The 24951-nt window shown below is 34.7% G+C and overlaps 1 protein-coding gene across 1 annotated transcript in view; it reads right to left on the bottom strand.

Moving 5' to 3' along the window:
* The window catches only part of LAMA2 (laminin subunit alpha 2), a 606143-nt gene that overhangs the window by 232681 nt on the left and 348511 nt on the right, over positions 1–24951 (bottom strand). The window contains exons 14-18 of the mRNA XM_060283517.2: positions 24500–24711; positions 15778–15889; positions 10363–10416; positions 10068–10181; positions 3839–3966 (exon numbers count right to left, since the gene is read on the bottom strand). Of these exons, the coding sequence (XP_060139500.2) occupies positions 3839–3966; positions 10068–10181; positions 10363–10416; positions 15778–15889; positions 24500–24711 (620 nt within the window). The remainder of the gene's footprint in view (positions 1–3838; positions 3967–10067; positions 10182–10362; positions 10417–15777; positions 15890–24499; positions 24712–24951) is intronic.

Below are 24951 nucleotides of genomic sequence, written 5' to 3'. Positions count from 1 at the left end.
TATAAGATTTATGACTGGGGATTAAATAGATAAATCACCAAGGCAAAACTATCACTAAGCCTTACAATTTTAGATGAAGGTTGCAGCAACCTTTAGTTGAATTTTTTTTTTCTGAATAACTTATGAACATTCAAATCCCATCTTCTGAATAATATGTAACTAGTCAAGTTATTCCTCATAGTTTCTAACTCAGATTATAAGTGTAATGACTTTTTAAAAACTTTTTTAAAAGGGGAGTTTCTCTAAGTCATTAAGTATCCCCATTATTTAGTGAATAAAAAAATTCAGGTTATTAGATTAAAATGAATTTTTCTCATCACTATTGTGCAGCTTAACTATGTTAATTTTCAAAGTGTGTTAAATTTAAAAGACCTAATACCTCTGAAAACAAATTTTTAAACAAAATGGATCATCACTGTTCCCTCTTTCTACTTATAAAAATGCCACTTTTTTATTGAAGTATAGTTGATTTACAATATCGTTAGTTTCAGGTGTACAGCACAGTGATTCGGGTTTTTTACAGATTATATTCCATTATAGGTTATTACAAGATACTGGGTATAATTCCTGGTAAAAATGTCACATTTAAAGCTGGCATTTAAAATTGTTTTTTGCCCTCTATTGCCAATTCTAAAGTTAAAATTATTACTTAATAATTTAATAATTGTTTAATGTAAATGAAAGCACCTGAAATTAAGAATCTTTAAATATTTGGTGTAACTTACATTGTTATTATTGAATTGTCTTTATTTTAAAGAATCAAGATCTGCATAATATACCGAACTGTAATACAATACTAAAGAACATTTTATCACTGGACACTGGGACCTCAATCCTTTTTAGCACTGACGGATGGTATTGTAACGCTTGCTGACTTTCTCCTTTCAGGAACACAATTAGAATCCATTTTAAAGTAGAGGCACAGTAAACAGAGAAGAATGGGTCATGAATGCTTATAATTACCCAAGCAAAGTTCTCTCCCTTATGGCTCTTCTGCATTTAGAGTAATTGGTAATTAGTTGGTCTAATTTGAAGATAAATTCATAAGGTCTACATATTCACTAAATTACATAATTCTGCAAATATATTAGGCTAGGATTCCCATGGTACTATGAATGGTCAGCTGTGCTGAATTGACAGCTGTGCTAATGCCATTGACATTTTGGCTGAGAAGGAGTGCAATGTAGATGAGTGGCTAGATGCTATCCCTTTGTTTTCCTCACCTCAGTGAAAGTTTTGTATACGTTGGATGGTTCTGGAGAATTCCATTCAGCTACGTGAGTGAGTAGGTTCTCCATTGCTTGATCTGACCCTTCACAAGTACACCAGAGAGCAAGGTTTGTGTCACGTTATGACCAACATATTCATTATTTTCCAGATTTCCTTTTGCCTTCTTCCTCTTCTCTGACATTCCTGGTCACCAAAGGATCTTCAGTTTTGTAACCACCCAGGCTCATGCCCTAAATTCTGAAAATGTTCCGATCACTAATATATAGTTACCCCATTTCCCATTTAAGTCTCTTAATGCTATCACTTAAAATGCAGTGTGATTTTTAAAGAAGCCCTCAATGTAAAACTGTAGAGGAATGGAAAGCACATTGGACTTTAAACTTAAAATTCCAACTCTGATACTTTAATATTTTATGACTGAGCAAAATAAGGCTCACCATGTTCAATCACTGTTTTAGGTGCTTTGTGTATTTTAATTTACGTAATTCTCACAAGAACCCTATGAGAGGGTCCTATTATCACAACTAATGACAAGAGAATTGAGGCACAGAGAGTTTAAGTAACTTTCCCAGAGTCACACAGTTAGAAAGTATGAAACTCAGCATTTAAATCAAGGAATTCTCTGAGAATTGGCACTATAATGCTCTTTTCCCACTCGGAAACTCTTTTCTTAATCTATAAAATAAGACCCACTTATTGAATAGTTTTTGAAGGTAAAATAATGCCAAATATAGTGCTTGAGCCTATGCCTAGAATGTAGTAGGCTGCTTTCATTAAATCTTAGTTCTTTCTCTTCTTTTCCAGTGACTAAGATGGAAAATTCTGAGGAAGGAAGGTTGTCAGGAAAGAGGACAAGGATTTCATGTGAGATGAAGTATAGGAAGCATAGTTCCTATGAGGACTTTTAAATTTAATGACAGAATTATTCTCAAAGTCTTTAGCTTGTAGTATTTATGGACTCTAGTAACAAAAGACCATTTCCATTAGGAATATCTTGGGTAAGACCTCAGAGTATGACGAACTTGATAACAGCTTCACATTAAAAAACTGTAACTGACAGATTTCATTAAAAATCATTAAAAACTTTTGCTCTGCAAGCATTAATACAGCATTTAGAAACAGGTGGAAAGTACATAAAATAATATGAATTTTATTAAGCACTAAGCTTGCTTTTAAGAAAAATTTTTATAATTTCTTTGATTTAAAACTATAGTTTATAATTTTTACTAGTAAAAAGTGTTGATTATTGTTCAACATAATATGCCCCATTAAAATAAAAAACATTTTTGGTTTCAGGGTCTTGCTTACGTATTTGCTTAAGGGATGGCTGCTCTAAGGGGAAAGTGAATTAGAGCGGCTGAAATACAGTGTTCCCCTAAAAGGTAAAAGGAAGAGCAGACAAAATATATACTTTTAAAAGTGTGGTACAGAAGGAGAAAAACAAGTATCGTATAATATCGCTTATATGTGGAATCTAGAAAAATGGTACAGATGAATTTATTTGCAGAGGTGAAACAGAGTCACAGATGTAGAGAACAAACTTATGGTTACCAAGGGGGGAAGGGAGGGTGATGAATTGGGAGATTGGGTTTGACATATATACACTACTATGTATAAAATAGATAACTAATGAGAACCTGCTGTATAGCACAGGGAACTCTACTCAGAGTTCTGTGGTGACCTAAATGGGAAGAAAGTCTAAAAAAGAATAGACATATGTATATGTATGACTGATTCACTTTGTTGTACAGTAGGAAACTAATACAGCATTGTAAAGCAACTATAGTCCAATAAAAACTGATAAAGCAAAACAAAAACAAACAAAAATCAAAGTCTGTTACAAAAGGTTATTATTTTAGGTGAACAAACAGAAAATTTTAAAAAAAGACAGAAAGAAACCTGGATGACTAGAAAAATTGTATGAAGTTTGCATTAAACTTTTTCAAGATGTAGTTTATGTAAAATAAGATGCAAATTATTACCCATATTTCAATATTTATATAATTTATCATATAATACAATTATAATTATTTCAATAAGATAAACATATATATATATATATATATACATAATATGATAAACCGTGCGCTAAGGGACAGAACTGATGCTTAAAGGTCAACTAACTGATTTCTTATTTTACCTTTTTGAGGGGTTTATGACTTGCCTAAGAGTTACAAATATTGTGTGACTGGGACCCAAATGAGCAGCATTTATATTAGTAGTCTTTTTAGTACAGTATGAAGATGTATGTGTGTGTGTGTGTGTGTGTGTATGTGTGCGTGCAAGTGCTTGCCTGTGGGCACATGTCTATGTTTGTATAATATATGTCTTCTGTTCTTTGGAGTTGGTTTAGAAAATCTATTTGAGTTCTGCCTCTTAGATATTAAATCCCCCAAACTAGAGCTAAAATACTAAAAAATCTGCGGAATAAATAGCCATAACTTTAAATGTTTTATATTTAGAAAAACTCACAGTATCTTCTTGAGAAATTCATGCATAAATCTATTACTTTTTTATGTGTGACAAGAGAAAGGGTAAATTCTATATCAAAAATGCACTTGCAGAACTGGATTCCCAGCTCATGAGAGAGGTTAAGTTTGTTACTCACTTATTGGATGGGATATTGAGTGGACAGGCACAGGGCTGACAGTCATCAGAGGTTCCTTTAGTAGGATCACCATAGAAACCAGGAAGACATTTATTGCAATATAGGCCACCAGTGTGATCCTTACAGTTCTGAGGAAGAAATGCACATCAGAGTTTATTATTTCAGTCTCAAGCATCAACATGTTACCAAAAATAGATCTACAGAATCATTAGTCTATTCCCCGACAGAAAGAATAATTTTCCACATTAAATGGTCAATTTTACAGCTGGGAGAGAGCACTGAAAGTTAATTTAATATCTAGCTTATAAACTACACACTAGTTTCAGCATATGCATATTTACAAAAAGATGATTGAAATTCATTATAAATATTTTTCATTATGCAAATAGTATTTCCTTTTTTTCTTTGTTGTTTTTTTTAAGGAAATACAAGTGATCGTGAGTGTGTGTGTGTGTGTATAGTTATAGAGTCTTAATAATATATGTTTAATGGAAATTGTACCTGATTTAGGTAAAAATCAATTGTTCAGCTTAAACTGCTGATTTAATGAGAACTATGGCTAATCCTACAAAACCTCTGACACTTTGGCCTTTTACATCAGAGATTAATTTGGACCTCAGTAGGCTCTGATGATGTGGACAATGCACTAATGTATTACAGCTGCGAGGGCCTTGCTTAACTCATAATTTAAAAATGAGAATATTGAAAAATTAAAAATGTATACCAATAAATAATAAAACCACAAGGCATATAAAAATTTCCCTCACACATTGTTTTTTACTTTTTATTTTTTTTATTATTTTTATCATCTTTATTAGAGTATAATTGCTTTACAATGGTGTGTCAGTTTCTGCTTTATAACAAAGTGAATCAGTTATACATATACATATGTCCCCATATCTCTTCCCTCTTGCATCACCCTCCCTCCCACCCTCCTTATCCCACCCCTCTAGGTGGTCACAAAGCACCGAGCTGATCTCCCTGTGCTATGCGGCTGCTTCCCACTAGCTATCTATTTTACATTTGGTAGTGTATATACGTCCATGCCACTCTCTCACTTTTTCCCAGCTTACCCTTCCCCCTCCCCATATCCTCAAGTCCATTCTCTAGTAGGTCTGCATCTTTATTCCTGTCTTGCCCCTAGGTTCTTCTGAGCATTTTCTTTTTTTTTTTTAGATTTCATATATATGTGTTAGCATATGGTATTTGTTTTTCTCTTTCTGACTTACTTCACTCTGTATGACAGTCTCTACATCCATCCACCTCACTACAAATAACTCAGTTTCATTCCTTTTTATGGCTGAGTAATATTCCATTGTACATATATGCCACATCTTCTTTATCCATTCATCTGTTGATGGATACTTAGGTTGCTTCCATGTCCTGGCTATTGTAAACAGTGCTGCAATGAACGTTGTGGTACATGGCTCTTTCTGAATTATGGTTTTCTCAGGGTATATGCCCAGTAGTGGGATTGCTGGGTCATATGGTAGTTCTATTTGTAGTTTTTTAAGGAACCTCCGTACTGTTCTCCATAGTGGCTGTATCAATTTACATTCCCAGCAACAGTGCAAGAGGGTTCCCTTTTCTCCACACCCTCTCCAGCATTTATTGTTTGTAGATTTTTTGATGATGGCCATTCTGACCAGTGTGAGATGATATCTCATTGTAGTTTTGATTTGCATTTCTCTAATGATTAATGATGTTGAGCATTCTTTCATGTGTTTGTTGGCAATCTGTATATCTTCTTTGGAGAAATGTCTCTTTAGGTCTTCTGCCCATTTTTGGATTGGGTTGTTTGTTTTTTTTGATATTGAGCTCCATGAGTTGCTTGTATGTTTTGGAGATGAATCTTTTGTCAGTTGCTTCATTTGCAGATATTTTCTCCCATTCTGAGGGTTGTCTTTTCGTCTTGTTTATGGTTTCCTTTGCTGTACAAAAGCTTTGAAGTTTCATCAGGTCCCATTTGTTTATTTGTGTTTTTATTTCCATTTCTCTAGGAGGTGGGTCAAAAAGGATCTTGCTGTGATTTGTCATAGAGTGTTCTGCCTATGTTTTCCTCTAAGAGTTTTATAGTGTCTGGTCTTACACTTAGGTCTTTAATCCATTTTGAGTTTATTTTTGTGTATGGTGTTAGGGAGTGTTCTAATTTCATTCTTTTACATGTAGCTGTCCAGTTTCCCCAGCACCACTTATTGAAGAGGCTGTCTTTTCTCCACTGTATATTCTTGCCGCCTTTATCAAAGATAAGGTGACCATATGTGCGTGGGTTTATCTCTGGGCTTTCTATCCTGTTCCATTGATCTATGTTTCTGTTTTTGTGCCAGTACCATACTGTCTTGATTACTGTAGCTTTGTAGTGTAGTCTGAAGTCAGGAAGCCAGATTCCTCCAGCTCCTTTTTTCTTTCTCAAGATTGCTTTGGCTATTCGGGGTCTTTTGTGTTTCCATACAAATTGTGAAATTTTTTGTTCTAGTTCTGTGAAAAATGCCAGTGGTAGTTTGATAGGGATTGCATTGAATCTGTAGATTGCTTTGGGTAGTAGAGTCATTTTCACAATGTTGATTCTTCCAATCCAAGAACATGGTATATCTCTCCATCTATTTGTATCATCTTTAATTTCTTTCATCAGTGTCTTATAATTTTCTGCATACACACACTTTTTTAAAAAATTGAAATGGTATTTTTCTGTTAATTAGTATTTTTTGAAACCTTGTTCTTTTCAAAAATAAAAAATCAAAATAAAGTAATTTATATCTTGATTTCTTCATATTAATTAAAGTATATTCATAAACCCACTTTGTGTTCACAAAATTGATCAAGACTGGTAAAGGTGAGCAATCAGATAATCAACAAGTGAAACTGTCTATAAAGCACTGATAAGTTTTAATGATGTTTTGGCATCATGTAAACATAACTTCTTCAGTCTCCAATGATACAATAAAATGTATCTAATGCCTATTACCTATCATACGATATGGATTTATTATGACTGAAATACATTTTTAATTTTACAAGCATATAAAATGCTATTTTTTTCTCATTTCCAAAGAATTCATCAGAGTTTGGAGTGCAAAACCTTTAATTTTATCATCAGTAACTAAATAGGTAGAGGAAATGGCTAATAGCCAAAATATAAATTCACTTTAAGCACAAAGTAAAAATTTGTTAATCTGATTGACCAATGGGATAGCCAGTTTGATTCAATGAAAATTCTGAATTATTATTTCTTTTAGTATATTTTTAAGAAGCTCAATTTTAATTACACTTAGTAAATGGATTTAAGAAAAAGACACCCATAAATAAACACTTCTGAACATAGCTTGTTAAATTCCTTGGGGAGAGGGACAGATTCTTTATTGTAGACAATGTTAAATGAAAATCCAGTAATCCACTTGCTTACAATCTGTAAATGTGGGAGTTAAGCTCACAATACATGAAGTTTTCAAGCTCTGAAATCTCATGACAGTTTCATGACAGTGAGTAGGTAATTCTTTAGTATCTGGTGATACTTGAAAATAGGTTTTTCTTTAAGGTATCTAAAATTCTCAAATTTATTTTGCAACCCTCTATGAAAGTAGCAAAGGTGTTAACTTTATTATCCACATTTGTCTAAATAACAGCACATTGGGATGGAAGGTGCAAAACATGGATCAATTTGATGAAAGGCTTTCCTCTTTGATTTCATCTTCATATTAGTTCCTTGCAGTCTTCAAGTTTAAAGTTGCCTCTTACTAAAAAAAGTATGTTTTTTGCAATATTCTTTGCATATTGTCAGATTGACACAATCAAAATTATATCTTCAAAGACTTAGGGACTTTAAAAAATAAGATTATAAAACTGATTATGTTTTAACCATGTTGAAAATGGTATTTCTAAAACTCAACTGAAAATCTTGCACAACCCAGAGACCATGCTTTTCTTTACTGATTTGAAAGAAAAATAACATGTAGGAGTTTCTTACATTTCCTGATGTCATATTTCAGTTAATGTAAATAAAATTAATCTTAAAACTCAAGTGTTTCTGCAGTTGAAACCATAAAACAATATTAGACAACAATACTATGGAAAACCCAAACTGAAAAAGACGAAAGGTTCGCTCTGATGGGCTGGTTATTTTTACAGGTGTCCTGCTACAAAACTACTTTCCAAATGTCTATTCACATTGCTTATCAAAAGAACAATGACAAGGAACAAGTATGCAATCTTCCCATGTGGCTTGAGTGTTTCCTAGATCACTTCAAAAGTACTTTGAGTCAAAATGACCTTTTAATATATAATAAGTCTGCCCTATAACGGAGGTCTGGATTTTGATCTAATATCAAAAAATATTTCAGTTAATTTCTAATTAGATTTCAAAGCCAAACTAAAAAGCAGTTTATCTGTAAGTTTTGTAAATTTTCTGTCTAGTGCTTGGGGGGGGGAAGCATAAATAATAAAAAAAGGAAGCTAAAATGCGGGTCAACTGAACAGTAAGAATGCCTTTGATGTGCAACATTTAAATATTTTTCTCTTTGTGGATCACATTAGAATGAATACACTCAAAATGGAACATCAGCATTTAGTTATTAATACCATTTCAGATAAAGAGAATTTGAAAGTCCCCAGAAATATCTTACATGATCACCTATTTACCAGCTACAGAGGAAACCTCAGAAAACACCCCAGATTCTCTCTCTATCATCAAGATCTCTGTTGTTTCCCTAAGATTCATTGTGTTATTTGAAGTAGCCTATCTCCCTGTCCATGAAACAAAGTCAGTAAACTAGGCTTCATTAGTAGAAGGTCTCACATAATCATTGATCCCCTCCCTTCTTCCTCCCAAAATTATGCTGGATGAAACTATTTTATTCTAAAACAATGGGCTTTCATTCTTAGAAATATTACATAACCAAATGAATTAACAGCATGATTTTAGACTTAATGAATGCAACATGAAATATTACTATTGGGAACATTAAAAGTCTGGTATCATGAAATATTTATTTTTGTCTTTCTAGGTTTCAGTAAAGCAAATCTATATCTGGTTTGGGCTGAATATTTCCTATTGCATGTTAGTAAAGTGTTTAAAGGTAATTCAGTATTTTTTCCAAGGTACATTTTAAAAGACTTATTGTATAATTAAAATGAAAATCACTTAGTCTTTCTATTCATAACAATGCCATTTGAAAAATCTACTGATCCACAAATTAAGGCTATCACGCTTTATACTGCAATGCAATTAAACAAAATCTTCTATAGAGAAAACAGAAAGAGCATCAATAAACCTAAATGCCAAATCACATTGAAACAAAAGCCCTGAATTTTCATTTTGGATTTTTCCCAGAAGCTTTTAAGTAGAAGAAAAAGGGTGGGGGGAAGAATGAGCAAGAGAAAGAGAGAACATTAAGAAATACAGATAACAGAGTCTGCCTTAAATTCTACAGGGAAATGAGAGTATGATATCTTCCTAAACTGCCACCATTTCAAATTGTGTTTCTGCAAGACTAATGAAATGAGAAGTGTTGTTTCAAGCTTCATGCCATGTCAGACAATATAAAACTAACATGCCCTTGAGTTAATCAGAATTGTCTATTCAGTGTAATTCTCTAATCCAAAAGCTTCTTAGCAGGATGGAAAGTACTTTGCCTTTTGCAGAGCTTTTTTTCTGGTTGAAGTATAGACTTAATTGTAAAAGGAGTAAGGAGCTCTGGTGAATATGTATTGCATATATTTATGATTTTTTAATCTATATATGTTGCTTTGTATTTAGTTAAATGCTGACATTTGACAATAAAAAAATGTAGTATTCCCTCATTTTCAAAGTGACAAAAACTGAATTATGCCTGTTACAGAGGTTACATTTTATACTTTTCATATTATGGGGATATAAATTATTTCCTGTTACAGAAATACAGTCTATTTTTTGGTAGATTTATGGAAAGGATTGAAACCATATATATTTGTGGTAGAAAGGTATCCCAGTCATTAGTTATGCTTTATTATGATGTATCTGATCTTAATTCAATTCTTAGACTAATATGAATAAACACTTTCTAATGCTTGTTAGTCAGGGAGACCACGTATGAAAGAACGTTCCCAGCTTCCAACTCAGTTCAATATAAAGAGTGCCATCAAATCACTTCCTGACTCAAGTATTTAAAGCCCCAAAGGTAGTAACTGAATTGCAGGGCCTATTGAGCTGACTTCAGCCCTGTCAATCAGCATCTCCAAAGGAGAAAGCACTTACCAGGCATTCTCCAGTGATATCATCACAGGATTCCGCGTGACCAAAGCACTGACAGGGTTCACAGATGCCACCAAAAATAGTGCCGTTAACTCGTCTGTGCCTAGGCCAACAAGACTGAAAGGAAGATAAGGCTTCAAGTTAGTCTCAGGGATTTTTTAAAAGTTTGCTTTTTGTCTTTATTGGATAAAGGAAAATATTTAGGTAGCAAACCCAGCAAATGTGCTTGTCAAAGCACTGCCATTATGGAAATATTGCTACAGAGCTATTCCTCCTGACATGGGAGCTTCATACTAACCTTAGTGTTATTGGCAGGTATGAGATTAGAAGAAGCATTAGCTTGATGTCTCTTCTGAAACAGCAAAATAAAGCAGAGATATAAAGAACTGAAACATGACAGTCGCAAAGTAAAAAGCACAGATAAGAAAATGGAAGAAAAAGTACTGAAAAAAAGCAGCCGACAGAAATGGATTCTTCAGAACCTTAGCCTAAGAGAGCACCTAATGTCATTCCAAGGAATATAGATTCTCTGGAGTGACCTCTCTTTCCCACGTACAAACTGCCCATAACTCTGTCACTTTCAGAAAATCTTGGCAGTCATTTGGAAGAAAGGTAGCATCCGCTCTTAACATTTGATCACACACACATATATAATTTATACCTCTCATTCTCAACTTCCTCCATCCTATTATGCTTTCTCAAATTTACACAAAATAGTTTATGATTTATTTACCATATATTTATTCCCTTGATATTTTATTTTATGGCATTATTCTACTAGAACTCTACTTATATCTATCATTTCCTTTCTAAGTGTGAGACACTTTACCGTCCAAAAATAGAATTCTGATTAGAAAAAGGGTATTTGGGCCATACAGTATCTGTGTGTCTGTGCTGGCTTTCAGTTCACGTCATGTTTAAGTTTCTCTTCCGTGTGGGTCACTATAAATTGGACGGGATGCAAAATAAGGGGACAAACTTCACTGCCCTCTAGGAGGTTATGATCTCCATCAAGTTAAAATTGCATTTTGTGGGTTATTTACCATATTTCTGGATGGTTAACTATGACATAATATATCATGAAAAGGCCTTTTTTTCCCCAGTTGAAAGTGGAAACAAGAGAGAAACCACTGAAGTAATAAATAATATAGAATTGTGTTGTGTATTGTTGGAAATGTTCCTTCTGCCTCAGGATATGAGGACTCTTAAATGTGAACATCGATAGCAAACACATTAAAAAAAAAGGATGAGCTGATACTTCATATTTGAAAGGAAAACAAAACAACTTTCCTCTTAATTTGCGCAGTACAGAAAAGGTGTCAATTTTCTAACCTCTTCTAATAATTTCTCCTCATTAAAACTGTTGTCACCCTAGACTCATTATAGAAGAGATTTTGTAATGTAATATATATTTCTAAAAACTGGTGAAGCTACATATCCAGAAGGGGGTAGAAATTAAGGGTGATGATAACAAGGAGAGAACTGATTTACTCTTTTCAGGACAAATATTCATGGAATTGTCATTAATAAGTTATATATATATATATCTGCAAATGTACTACTCCATTTGTACATGTACTCCATCTTCTTTCTTCAAATTTCCCAACTCTTTACACCTCTCTTAGCCAGTAATTTCATCTCATTAGTCACAGAGAAAATTAAAGCCATTGGAAGCCAAATTTCCACTACCAAGTCCACAAGCATAAGTGTATATTTCCATTTGTCATATTCCCCTCTGGAACAGGCATGCAGGATTCTTCATGCTCTCAAAGGAATATCACTGCACTTGCAATCTGTATTCCATTATCTATTGTCTTCCCAGTATTTCCTCTCTGTGCTGCATCAGTAATAGCTTTCCTTTCTGTTGGATCATTACTATCGGCTTGAAAATATGATCTAGTGTCTCCATCAAAAATCAGCTAATAGAAAAAAAAGACAAAATTACTTCCTTAATATCCTATAACTTTCAGTTACCTCCCTGTTTTTCTTTTCAGTAAGACTGCGCTAAAAAGAATGGATATATATATATACATATGTATGTATAACTGATTCACTTTGCTGTACACCTGAAACTTTCACAACACTGTAAATCAACTATACTCCGATAGAAGTTTAAAACAAGAAAAAAACTAAAAAAAAAAAATGTTTTTTCTTCCTCACTTCCCTTTTATGCTTCATTCCATCCTAATCAGTCCTGTGCTATCACCACTTGATTAAAACTGCCCTGGTCCATGCCACCAAATTCCAGGGAGCCAAACCTAATACACAATTCTACAATCAACACCTTATTGTTCTCTCATCAAGATATGGTTTAGTTGATTCCTATCTCCCTCAAAAGTCCTCTTCTAGAAACTTCCATGATATTACAGTCCCAAAGTTTCCACCCCATTTCTTTGCTGTCTCCTCTGCTTCAACCTACTTCTCATTGTCAGGAGCTCCTGGGGGCTTAGTCACTTTTCTTTTTCTTTCCACAGTTTCTCCCAGGTCATTTTATTTAGTCCCCTAGTTGATGATTCCTTCTAAATACATATCTATAGACCAGACAGATATTCTGAGTTCAGGACCTACATTGGACACGGACAATACACTTCACAGCTCTTTCAAACCTAATATTTCCAAAATGGATCATTGATTTCATCCTCCCCATCACAGCTGTTCCTCTCCCAGTTTTCCTCAGCTCAGTAAATGGCACCACATCCAATTGCTCAAGCTCATCATCTGACTCATTCTTAAAACCTTCAGTTTTTTCAACTCTCCCATGGCATGTCTATCAGTAAGTCCTATTGGTTCTACTACCAAAATATATTTAGAATAAACACATGTCTTTCTACATCCTCTGTCATTATACTAACAAACCACTATCATCACTGCATTCTACCACAGTAGCATATTAACCATTTTCCTTCCTACCATTCCTGCCATGTACAATAGGTTCTACACACTGTAGTTATAATGACTTTTTCAAAAAAATATAAAACTCAGATCATGGCATCACCCAGCTTAAAGCCTTCTTTCCATTGCATTTAGAATAAAACCACAAGTTCTTATCATGCATGCAAAGCTCTGAATGGCCAGCCTCCTTCAATCATACCTTGTGCCACTTTCTTACTTGCTTACTATAAGCTTCAGCCATACCTGCCCCAACTCAGCTCCTTGCCGACTCCAAACTCTGTTTCATTTCCTCCTCAGCTCCTTTACCTAAGCTGACCCTAAACTCAGTTTAGATGCTACTGCCTCAGAAAACCTTCCTGACAACCTCTCATAAAGCAGTCCCTCCCATCTAATCTTCCTATACCCATTCTCAGTACCTCTATCAAGGCACCCTGTTTATTTTCTTCATTGAATTTATCATATTTATCTAAACTTTCTTTGTGGCATCATATAGAAGAGGGAACTGAGATTTGAATCAAAACAACTTTTTTTAGTACCCAACTTTGCTTTCACTTCCTCACCTGTTCCACTTGTCAAGTGAAATGAATTACGATGATACTAGGAAAGTATGAAAATATTTGAAAGATGAACTGTGGGGGGATTTATAAGAAGTAGAAATGAGGAAAAAAAAGATTCTGAATCAACATTGTGGACCCAAACAAAACAGAAGAGAACGATTTTATAAGGGAGTTATAGAATGTGTTTTTGGTAAGCTAGAATTAAGACATTGTCTTTGGAGTTTACTCAGCTTTTAAAGGATCCAGTGATATTAGTGATAACAAAACTAGAGTGCCTGGCGTTAGGAACTCAATAAAAAAGCAAATGAATTTAGGAAAGGAAAGGAATAGATAATAGTGAGTTTAAGGATAGGAAGTTTCAAAGAAAAGAAGGAATTATTAGAGAGTAGAAAAAACTAAGAAGCCAGAGAGAAACTCCAGAGTTCATTGTCTTCTGATTCAACTAAATTCTTTTATGGATTCCAAAGTAACTTGATTTATCAATTATCATGTGAGAGGCACAGGAAGGTTTTCTTATCCCTGCTCTGCTTCTTTGTTCTGACTCTCCCACACTCGCTTGCTTCTCTCTCTTCCTACCTAATTGTTACCATTATTTAGCATCCAATTTGAGGTTTTTCCACCCTAGGATACTTTCTGTGACGTCTCTCTCCACTGGAATTGCTCATCTCTTTGAAAGATTATTGCACTTAAGTTCTGTACCACTTACTGGTGCCTTAATTATATAGTGCTGTGATCCAATTTTTCATAGGTATTTGTTCTGTCTCCCTAGACAGACTGTTAGCTCTTTAAGAACAGGGATTGTGGTGTAATCTTCTTGATAATCCCCTCAGCATCTAGGGCAGAATTTACCAAAGATTCTTAATAAATACTTTTGAAGAAAGAAAAGAAACAAAATGCATAACCAATTAAATAATTCTAATATTCAGACAATTTTAGATTCAATGGGCATTTTAAATTTGTATAAAAGATGATGAGGAGCACTGAGAGTAACCAATGCGGGAATAAGTGCTAAACCAAGAATAGAATCAAGGTATTTATTATTTCAGTTGAAATAAGAACATAAAGGTTCAAAGAGAGCTTTCTGGTTTGAAATAAAAACTGCTAGGCTCTTAATAAAAAAATACTTTTCATCAAGTACAGTATTTATTTTACATGTAAAATCAAATTTGGGTTGACAGAGCTAATTCATTTCCATGATTATTTTTCTCTTCTCTATTTGAATTTTGGAAAAGTGACAGTGAATTACATTTAGTTTTATTTCCGGATAGGTGAATCTGAGCCCAGTTAAAGAAAACACATTTGTCACCAATATGACTCTAAGCCCTGAGTATCCTCTCGTAGCATGCATTATTTTAAAGTACAAGAGAAACGACAAAGCAAGGCCTAGGGTATTTCTGTAAATGGCATAATGGGATAGTGTGCTGAAGTGGAACATCTTGGTACAGTCAGATGATTCCTTAAAGGCACCATTTTTAAAGAATTTAAGTTCCCATTTATCCGCAAGCCATGCCCTCTATAAGGGAAATGGTGTTTATATTTTTTTGACCAGATTTCAAGTAAAATCAATTTTCAAACTACCTAAAGAAAATGCATAAAAGTAAATAAAAATTATTACCTTAGAATGACACACTGTGATATTAAGTAAGGAACATTAATCTTATTATAAATCTAGAATATTGAGACAGCAATAAATATCTCAAACTTTAGGTGCTAGACAAATCAAAGACCTGTAGAAAATTTTCTAGATCAAGGTATTTCTTCCATATATTATGTTCTGGACATTTTAAAGACTGAGCCCTTCAGATGATTGTGATTTGGTTGTATTCTTAGGAATAAAGTAGATTAAAAAATGGATTAAAAAATGTAGAAAGGGTGAAAAAGAAAAGAAATAGTGCTAAATTCCTCGTAAGTACTCAGGTGGAAATGAAAGAGAAATATATTGAAATATTATTCCACCATCATTTATCCTATTTCATCAACAGATTAAATCAAAAACAAACACTTAAAGAAACATCAGATTTTTAGCTATATGTCATAATGCAAAATATCTCTACAAGAAACCTGATTTCAAGATGGCATTACATGAGTAACACTATTTGAAAGTCATGACTTTTTCGCAGACGTTGGAGTTTCTTCTTTAACTAATAATACACTACCATTTGTGCAATCCTTGATGAAAAAACTAAGCTTATTTTAGAATAGTTTATGGAAAATAATGCTGAAGGAACTTAGAATGCACTGAAGCTATATTCTTGCAAACTTACTTCACAGGAGGAGCCAGTATACCCTGATGGACATTGACAAACTTCCACAGCTGCTGCAATGCTTCTGTCAGTAGGATAGGGGACAGCAGATTCAAGGCCAACAGAGCTCAGCCTGGAGTAGAAGGAAAAAGAAATGGTAAATAAGCAACAGACTCCTAGGTGTTACATCCCTTGAGGAATAGTACAGAAACAATGATGTAAATATAAGCAAATTTTTATGTTGAAAAAGAAGGCAAATGAATATCCATAACATGATGCTCTGGTCATTCATCATATTAGGCAAAGTCAGCCCAGTTAAAAGTGCTCACAACCAGTACCACAATCAAATGTTGAAAAGACAGGACTATTCTTGCTCATTTCTTGGTTTTTGGCTATGTGTTTTGATTCCACTACCCCCCCCCTTTTTTTTTGAGATACAGAGTTTAAAATCATAGTTGAAGGGGCTTCCCTGGTGGTGCAGTGGTTAAGAATCCGCCTGCCAATGCAGGGGACATGGGTTCGATTCCTGGTCTGGGAAGATCCTACATGCTGTGGAGCGACTAAGGCCATGTGCCACAACTACTGAGCCTGTGCTCTAGAGCCCACGAGCCACAACTACTGAATCCGTGCACCCTAGAGCCTGCCACGCCGCAACCACAGAGCCCATGTGCTGCAACTACTGAAGCCCGCGCACCTAGAGCCTGTGCTCCCCAACAAGAGAAGCCACCACAATGAGGAGCCTGCGCACTGCAACGAAGAGTAGCCCCCGCTCGCCACAACTAGAGAAAGCCCGTGCACAGCAACGAAGACTCAACGCAGCCAAAAAAAAAAAACATAGTTGAAGGAATTTTTAAAACAGAAAACACTCATATGACTGACTTATTTTTAATATTTAAACTAGATAAGCAGAAGGACATAATATTAATATTCAGTCCAACATTTTAAATTTAAAGAAAAATGGAAGCAAAAAAAAAGAAAAAGAAAGAAAAGAAAGATGGAAATTATTTTGGTTGCTTTTTCTCAGAGATAGATCTTCATGTTGGTAGGTAAAAGTGAAACTTTTTCAAATGCTCAGTTGAATTAGTTAGAACTATTTTCCTAAATTGTTTTGGGCCTAAATTAAATTCACTGTTTTCTGTACTTACGGGCTTCACTTTATTGGCACTTCTGTACAATCTGGTGATTTTAGCACAGAGATTTGGTATCATTCATTATTCCTAGGAAAAGCTGGTTTGGTCAAACTGAAAAATGCTGTTACATAAATAGTATATATGTATAGTGTGTGTATGTATTTCTTTCCAAATATGCAACCAATATACATTCACAATTTAAATAAATGTTATTAGTGTCTTATTGGCTTTTTCCCATTAAAAAAAACAAAATGTAAAATCTTCATTGTTAAGAACACAAACTCAGAAGTCAGACAGATCAAGATTCATATCCTGTCTCTGACATCTACCAGTCCTGTAGCCTAGGAAAAATTACTTAACATCTCTTGGCCTCAATATCATCATCTATGTAATGGAGATAAAACAAGAGTCCATACACGATGAGCTTGATTAAAGGATTAAATGAAATAATGAATGTAAAGCTCTTGATATAGTACATAGCTCATATACGTGGTTATAAAATGCTAGGCATTTTATTAACATATATTGACTGCTGCAACAGGATCGAAATGACTACATGAGTAGTACAAGAAATACTATTTCTATCCCCAAAACTAGATTTTTGTCATTTTAATGTATTAAAATAAATTTTAAATAAACTCTAAGAGCACAAAATTAAATGACTGCTATTGATTCATAATGATAATTATTGTTTTTTAAAATGACTGATAGATCTCCATAACACATAATATGCCATTATTTAACCATAAAAAAGATGTAACTGATTCTTGCTAGGGTATGCATTTTTAGTTGCTTTCTTAAGAGTGGTGGTAGATTTTTATTGTTTGGCGATTCACAATTACCAAAGAGCTTGCCAGTTTGAGAATCTATGTTGTAATCAAGCCAGAGAACAAAGTTAATCAGCTCATTAAATGTATCTTCAGAAGTGACAACCTTTAACCAAGTCGTAAGCTTTTCAGCAACAAGTTTCTAAAATCTTTATTGTTTTTACTCCAATTTTCTTAATCCTACAAGCATTAAAAATCACTGTTTTACAGTGTTCAGGTTACACAGAGATTGAAAAAAATTTTCAAACGGTAATTTTTTCCACCAAATAAACTTGTATATGAAGTGTCACTGGCAATATTTTTTTAATTGAGGTGACATTCACATAACATAAACTAACCACTTTCAAGTGTCATTTAATATATTCACAGTGTTGTACAACCAACATCTCTATCTAGTTCCAAACATTTTCATTAGCCCCCTCCCCCTTCCACAATAAAACCCGGTATCTATCAAGCAGTCACACTCTAGTCCACTGTTCCCCCAACCTCTGGCAACTGAGAATCTGCTTCTGTTTCCATGGATTTACCTCTTCTGGATATTTCATACAAATGGACATATATAATACATGACCTTTTGTGTCTGGCTTCTCTCTGTTAGCATAATGTTTTCAAGGTTCATCCACGTTATAACACATATCAGTATTTCATTCATTTTTATGGATGAGTAATATTCTATTGCATGAATATACCACATTTTCTTATTCCATTCATCTGTTCATGGATGGTTGGCTATTTCTACTTTTAGGCTATTGTAAATATATTGCTATAAACATTTGTATACAACTATTTTTGAGTGCCTGCTTTTAATTCTTTGGGGTATATAACGAGGAGTGAAATTCCTAGATCTGGCAATTTTTAACACAACATAAGGTTTGGAAGAGTTACTAAAATAAGGATAGTACTTGTTTATGCTAACATGAGTTTATGAGTACTCCTTAAGAACAGAGACCCTGTTGTGTCGTCTCTACCTAGCGTGATCACGTCAATACATGCTCAACACATTTTTGTTGGATGGATGAATCTCTGGATGGATAGAAGGATAGACAGGTAGTGGGTAGATGAATAGATAGGTGGATAAATGGATGGATACAAGACCAAATACATACATAAATGAATAAATAAATGGATAGATGAATGGAATGTAGTTATATTACAAACAATGTGTAACATACTCCATAACAAATGATACACTGAAGCCAGGATCCACATTTCAGATGAATAAAATCAGATTAAGTAGAAGAAAACTTACTTGTTTTATCTAACAAAGAAAATAAATTGAAAACTGCTAGCATTAGGACTTGAGGCCAGAGGCCAGAACTCATCTGAATTTATTGTGACATCTAATTGTCTGCAATTAATGGACTGTCGCATGACAAACTTGTATTTCTGATCACTTTAATTTCAGAATTAGATGATTTCATGATTACTATACTAGTTGATTATCATACAAAAGATTTTCACAACTTACTAAACAGCAGCCTGGTCAATTGTATATAGATATAATCCCAGGATTTTCAATATAAAATTAATGAGCAAAACATAAAGAAAGATTACTGGAATGTTTTAAATTAGAAAAATGAGTAATTGACTGCTTTAAGAAACAATTTAAAATAGAACAAAACAAAAACAAAAATATTTTCAACGAACTGCCAACCTTCATTTGTCTTTTGAAACAACAGATGTTCCTCTCCTTAATCTATGTAACCATTTTGAGCTATGAGAAATTTCAACATTCAAACATCTTTCCCAGCAATATTGCACATTAGTATTCACTGAGCAGTCCCAATGTTCATTAGGTTCTGCTATTTGTTAAACGGGATTTTAATGTGTTTAACAGTTTTTAGTGTTACTCATGAAGAAGGCTGCAGTTTATTCTTTTTTTCCCTTCAATACGGTCATTTTATTTTCTTGATACAGGCTGCATTTATTTAAATCCATAATGCTGATAGTAATAAAGTACTAAAGTTTGGAGATGCCTGAACTGTCGAAGATTTGTCAACTAAATCAACTGAATCAAATGTTTTATCTGGCTAGTTCTCTTTATTCTCTTTATTATTATGAGTGATGGATGAAGAGAAAAGACATAATTATATAAGCTAGTATTGAAAATATTGGAATCATATAAGAAACACTGTCCTGGAACTGTCTTAAAGATTGTTCTTAATGTTTTTGTTTTCCTATATTTTCCACCAGAGTTAGCTATGTCATGCTTCACACACAAAAAAGAAAAAAACCCAAAGTATTCTTTAAACAACAGGACATTCGATCTTAAAACTCTTTTATATTCTTAATTCACCTTTTTTGTATAGAAGATATCTATTTAATTCTACTTAAACAAATGTTACTTCAGGTTCGTCACCATAAAGATTTTATCGCTGTTCAGGTGCTTTGTTCTATTTCATTTTTGACAAAACATAAGATGATGACTTAGAACTTCCTTTAGCCTCTGTCCTGTGGAAGTTCCACAAAGTACTACTCAATTAGTGAAGGCTGATCATTTTTATTTCATTCCTAAAAAGGCAACAGAATCATTCACTGGTTCATTCAATGTCTGAGTGGGCCATCTGGGAACGAGCTAGACATTTTCTCCAAACATTTTCAATCCCATACCAAGTAAGGAAAATAACTGACAGAATCTGCTATTGTTGCAGCCATTCATCAAAAATATATTAAATGCTAATATAAGAATTCATCTCTTCCTCCCTAGTTCCACCAGGATGCTCTATGCACACTTCCATTGCACTCTTTATTATACTACCATAAACGCTACTACATGTCTGCCTTTCATACTCGACTATGCCTTCTTTGGATTCAATGATCCTTTATCCATCTTTGTATCCTCTTTCCTTAGCCTAGAATTATCACATAATAATTACGGTGTACTGAGTGTCTTCTGTGCACTATCATGGGAACTTGAGACATAGCTCCTTTAAATATCAATGAAACTAATGTGGTAATCATGTTTTTGTCCACATTTACAAAGCCAGAACCTGAAGCTCGGAGAAGTAAAGTGCCTTGTCACTATAATACCATTAGCAAATGGTGCAGCACAGACTCAAACCCAAACCCAATGGCTAGCCTGTTACTCGACATTGCCTCCCAACATATACTAGATAGCAGGTCAGATGTCTTGGATACATCATTTTCTCACCTTAGCATTCAATCTTGAAAGCTAGGTATTCTTTTTGCAGAAGACAGAGCTGCAACTCAAATGCACAGGGAAGGCACTCAGTAAATGCTGGCAGATTGAATGAATCCAATGTTACAGAATACATTTGGGAGGTAGTCAAAGATAATGGGGAGAAAACACATGTGGGCATAAACCCTGGCTGAACCTCTTCCCAAGAGCAAGTTACATAAATCTTTTTAAGAGCCTGAGAGCCCTCGTCATAATAATTTCTTCAAAATGCGATTACCCGTATCATTAATTTCAAAAGGTAGAAGTATACTATCAACACTATTTCCACAAGCCTCAAAACACTCCTCTCTTTATAAGGATTTTTCTAGATTATTTATTATGTAAATTCTGTGTAATATTTTTGATACCCATGCCAAAAAATTTACTATTAAAAGTCACGTGAAAACATCTTGCCTTGGAGAAATTTCGTATTTCTTTTCAAGCAATAAAGACACATGGGTTGCATCACAATAAAGTCATGATGGGCTCAGTTATGCTGTGGTAACAGACAACTCCAAATTCTCAGTGGCTTAACAGAAAACAAAAGTTTACTCATGTGAAATCCTCCACAGGTCTGGGTAACTATTCTGGGTAGCTGACCTATGTGTGCTGTCAATATTTCAGGCTGTTTTGATCTTCTGGTAGCTAAGTAAGCTCCACAGAGTCTCAAACTGGCAATTCAATGCTTTTCCAGGGCTTGGGGGGAGGAGGAGAGGAATAATACATCATTTCAGCTCAGATTTCATTGGCCAAACCAAGTCCTATGACTACATCTACCCTCAAAGGAAATGCAATATTCCAAAAGGAGGAGATTAAAAATTTGATGAACTGTACTAATGTCTACTGTAGGGCATAAGAAAAAATATCAAGCTAAATATCAAGGATGCTACTAAAAACAAGGTTTGGTGAATTTAAAGGAGAAAGATACACAGGTTAAGTTGATTTCTCTTACATTCTTAAAGGAAGAATGAAAAATTTTCCATTTTTATCTTCATCTTATCAATGAGGGCAATGAGAAGGAAATCAATTAATTTCATCGTATGGGCCTCTCAGCATTGTCGAAAAGAATGACAGCAAAAATGGTCTCAGTTTTAGAAATATCAGTCCATGCTTTATTCTAGATGTCTCCAAGTCTTAACGGTACTTGGAAAAAATGGTATTCCCTGGAATGATGCAGGTCAGATAGAAAGGCTTCAGATTTGTGTGCTGATTTGCCATTAGCAAAATGCTTTTGCAGTCCTCTAATTCCATTCTCATAGTGACTTTCTGACGTTGGCAAGCAATTGTCCTCATCCTTATTTTACAGATGAGGTGACTGGATCCAAAGAGGTCAAAATGACACTTACGTTTACAACTGTTAAATAGCTAAGTTGAAAACAGAAGTCAAAATCCTGACCTGCAGCCCACTTCTCCCTCTACTATTCAATTCCAGTTCCTCCATAACAGGAGGAACGTAAGCCCATTTGCTGAGAGAACTACCCTGGAAATAAATCTTCCTTAAGTAATTCTAAACATGAATTTCTGTTGAGATAGCTTCAATTTACTTGTGCTTGCACACAAGCTGTATATCAAGTTGGAAGCCTACTGTGCAAGACAAGTTGAAATCAATTCAAATGATGTTTTACAAATATGACTCAATCTACTAGTAGATAAGAGATAAATAAAATATAACAAGCGTACTGACTCGGGATTCATGCTGACTTTCGGCTCACCTGAAGTGGGTAGGAGTTTCAAATAAGATATGGCTTTCACTTCTTGAACCACAGTGCCTTACAAAATGTAGGCCGCAGAAAGCATCACCTACTTGGATTAGTTCCTGTGTCAGATCCCATAGACACACTCTGTGAACACGTTGTTCGTGTATGGGGAAACCTCAGCAGGCCCAAATGAAACTAGTGATTTTCAGATGGGTAGACACTAAAATTATCTGACATGAATCAGGGGGATTCATGTCTTTGGATTAACTAGTCTGAGAAACAATGCTGGCAAAAATAAATAAGTCCCCCAGCCCCTTTTTGTCAATTTGCTTGTCATTTATTTTGAAATCCAGAGGACTCATCTCATTGTACTTGTTAAACAGCGTGGCAATCTCTATTTACTAAATGTGAAAAAACATAATTAATTCCTAAGTGCTGCTTCTCATCTTCATGGCATTTTAACCCAGCTTCTAGCAGAATTGACTCCGCAGAAGAGGTACATTGTTTGGCAGTGGTTCTGTTTATGAATCTGCGATACTCTCCTTTGGGAGATGGTAATGATGATTACGCTTAGTTAAAGTACTACAAATGAAAGACAAACTAGGCCATGCAAGCAAATGAAGGAGGTAGGGGAGCATCAGTAATAAAAAAAAAACCCTTTTGCAGATAAATCAGTATTGGAGACATTGCTTTGATTATGGTTATGCCAAGTTGTCGGTTTGGGGTCACATTTGGTCATCGAATTAACCTGATTTAGGACAAAATTGCCACGAGAGCTTGTGTTATTTACTATTAGAGTAGAAAAGGAGAAAGGAAAAGAGCTCATTTAGACACAAAGTCAAAATTCTGTCAGAAAAATACATCTTTTTTTTTTTTTTTTTTGCGGTACGCAGGCCTCTCAGTGTTGTGGCCTTTCCCGTTGCAGATCACAGACTCCGGACGTGCACGCTCAACGGCCATGGCTCACGGGCCCAGCCGCTCCACGGCATGTGGGATCTTCCCGGACTGGGGCACAAACCCGTGTCCCCTGCATCGGCAGGCGGACTCTCAACCACTGCGCCACCAGGGAAGCCCCATCATTGTTTTAAAAATGAAAAGCACAGCAGCCTACAGTCAGCCCCTTATGGATGTTTGGTTCAAGTCAGGGAGCTCCCTCTTTAAGGAAAAAAAATGGAGAACAGAAAGGAATAATCCTTTGAAAGCGTTCTAGGTAAAAAGCACTTTACATAATTATCACATATAATTTTCACAATGACCCTGAAAGGTAGGCACTGTTTTCTCCACTTCACATTTGAAGAAATCAAGTTTCCACAAGGACCAACCACTTGCCAAAGGTCACACATACAATAAGCAATAGAGCTAATTTAATTCCTAGTCAGGTTACCTCCAAAGCTCATACCTTCCTTTATATCATGCAGCCATTACAGTATTACAGTATTTTTTTTAAAAAAAACCTTGTAGTTACTTAAATGAAGGTGCTTATATTTCTCATCATAAACTATATACTATTAAGTCAGAGACGACTGAATTAATTAATGAAAGAAAATATTTTACAAACCACTTTCTGAATACGGGTATCCTGGAATTGTATCACTAGAGTTTTCCACTATCTGAGTCATCATAAAGGAGACTCTTTTCCAGTATAGCATTTCTCAGTATGGGAATCATTCTTAATTGCATGCTCTGGCAGAATTGAAAAAGAATCATCAATACTAAAAAATGACTAAGACAAATTCATCTTGGGTATGTAAAATTTTAAAGCTTAATAGAAACACTTTTCAGAAAACCAGTGCTCCGTTCTTATCTACTATTTGAAGACAGCAAACCTTAGGGATCTTCAGTCACTCAGCACATGCGTGTTTGCCCCAAGGTAAATGTGTGAACGCTGGGAGATGCAGTTCTTGAGTTTACCTGAAGATGGCATCCATCCCAAGGCTGTATGTGATTTGTATAAGGACTCTCTTTAAATTCGCAAGCACGGTCATAAACTCTTTCCTACTGACTGGGAAATTTGTGCCATGTATGGTAAATAAATCTTCTTTAAGTGACAACACATTAATATGTTCTTCAGATGGTTGCAGATACACCTCATCTTGGGCTGTGCTGATTCTCAAGTCATTTCCCTAAAGAGAAAAAGAAAGTATAAAAGGGTAAAACTGTGAAGAAAGGGATTCTCTTCTCTGTGGATTATCCTCTGTAGGCTTTTAATTTCAGGTTAGCTTCCCCTGTCAGTCAGCATATTTCTAGTATGTACAAAAGGCAGAGAAAACAATTCAAATATTAGCCTTAACCAGATGCATCACAAAGTATAAGCTTCCTGTTACGCATGACTTTGCTTCCCCCATTAACTAAAATAATAAATA

This window comes from Globicephala melas, chromosome 14 (genome assembly GCF_963455315.2).
Source record: "Globicephala melas chromosome 14, mGloMel1.2, whole genome shotgun sequence".
Classification (NCBI taxonomy): Eukaryota; Metazoa; Chordata; class Mammalia; order Artiodactyla; family Delphinidae; genus Globicephala; species Globicephala melas.
Note: the sequence above shows the minus strand (reverse complement) of the source record. Positions and strands in the feature narration are given on the sequence as shown.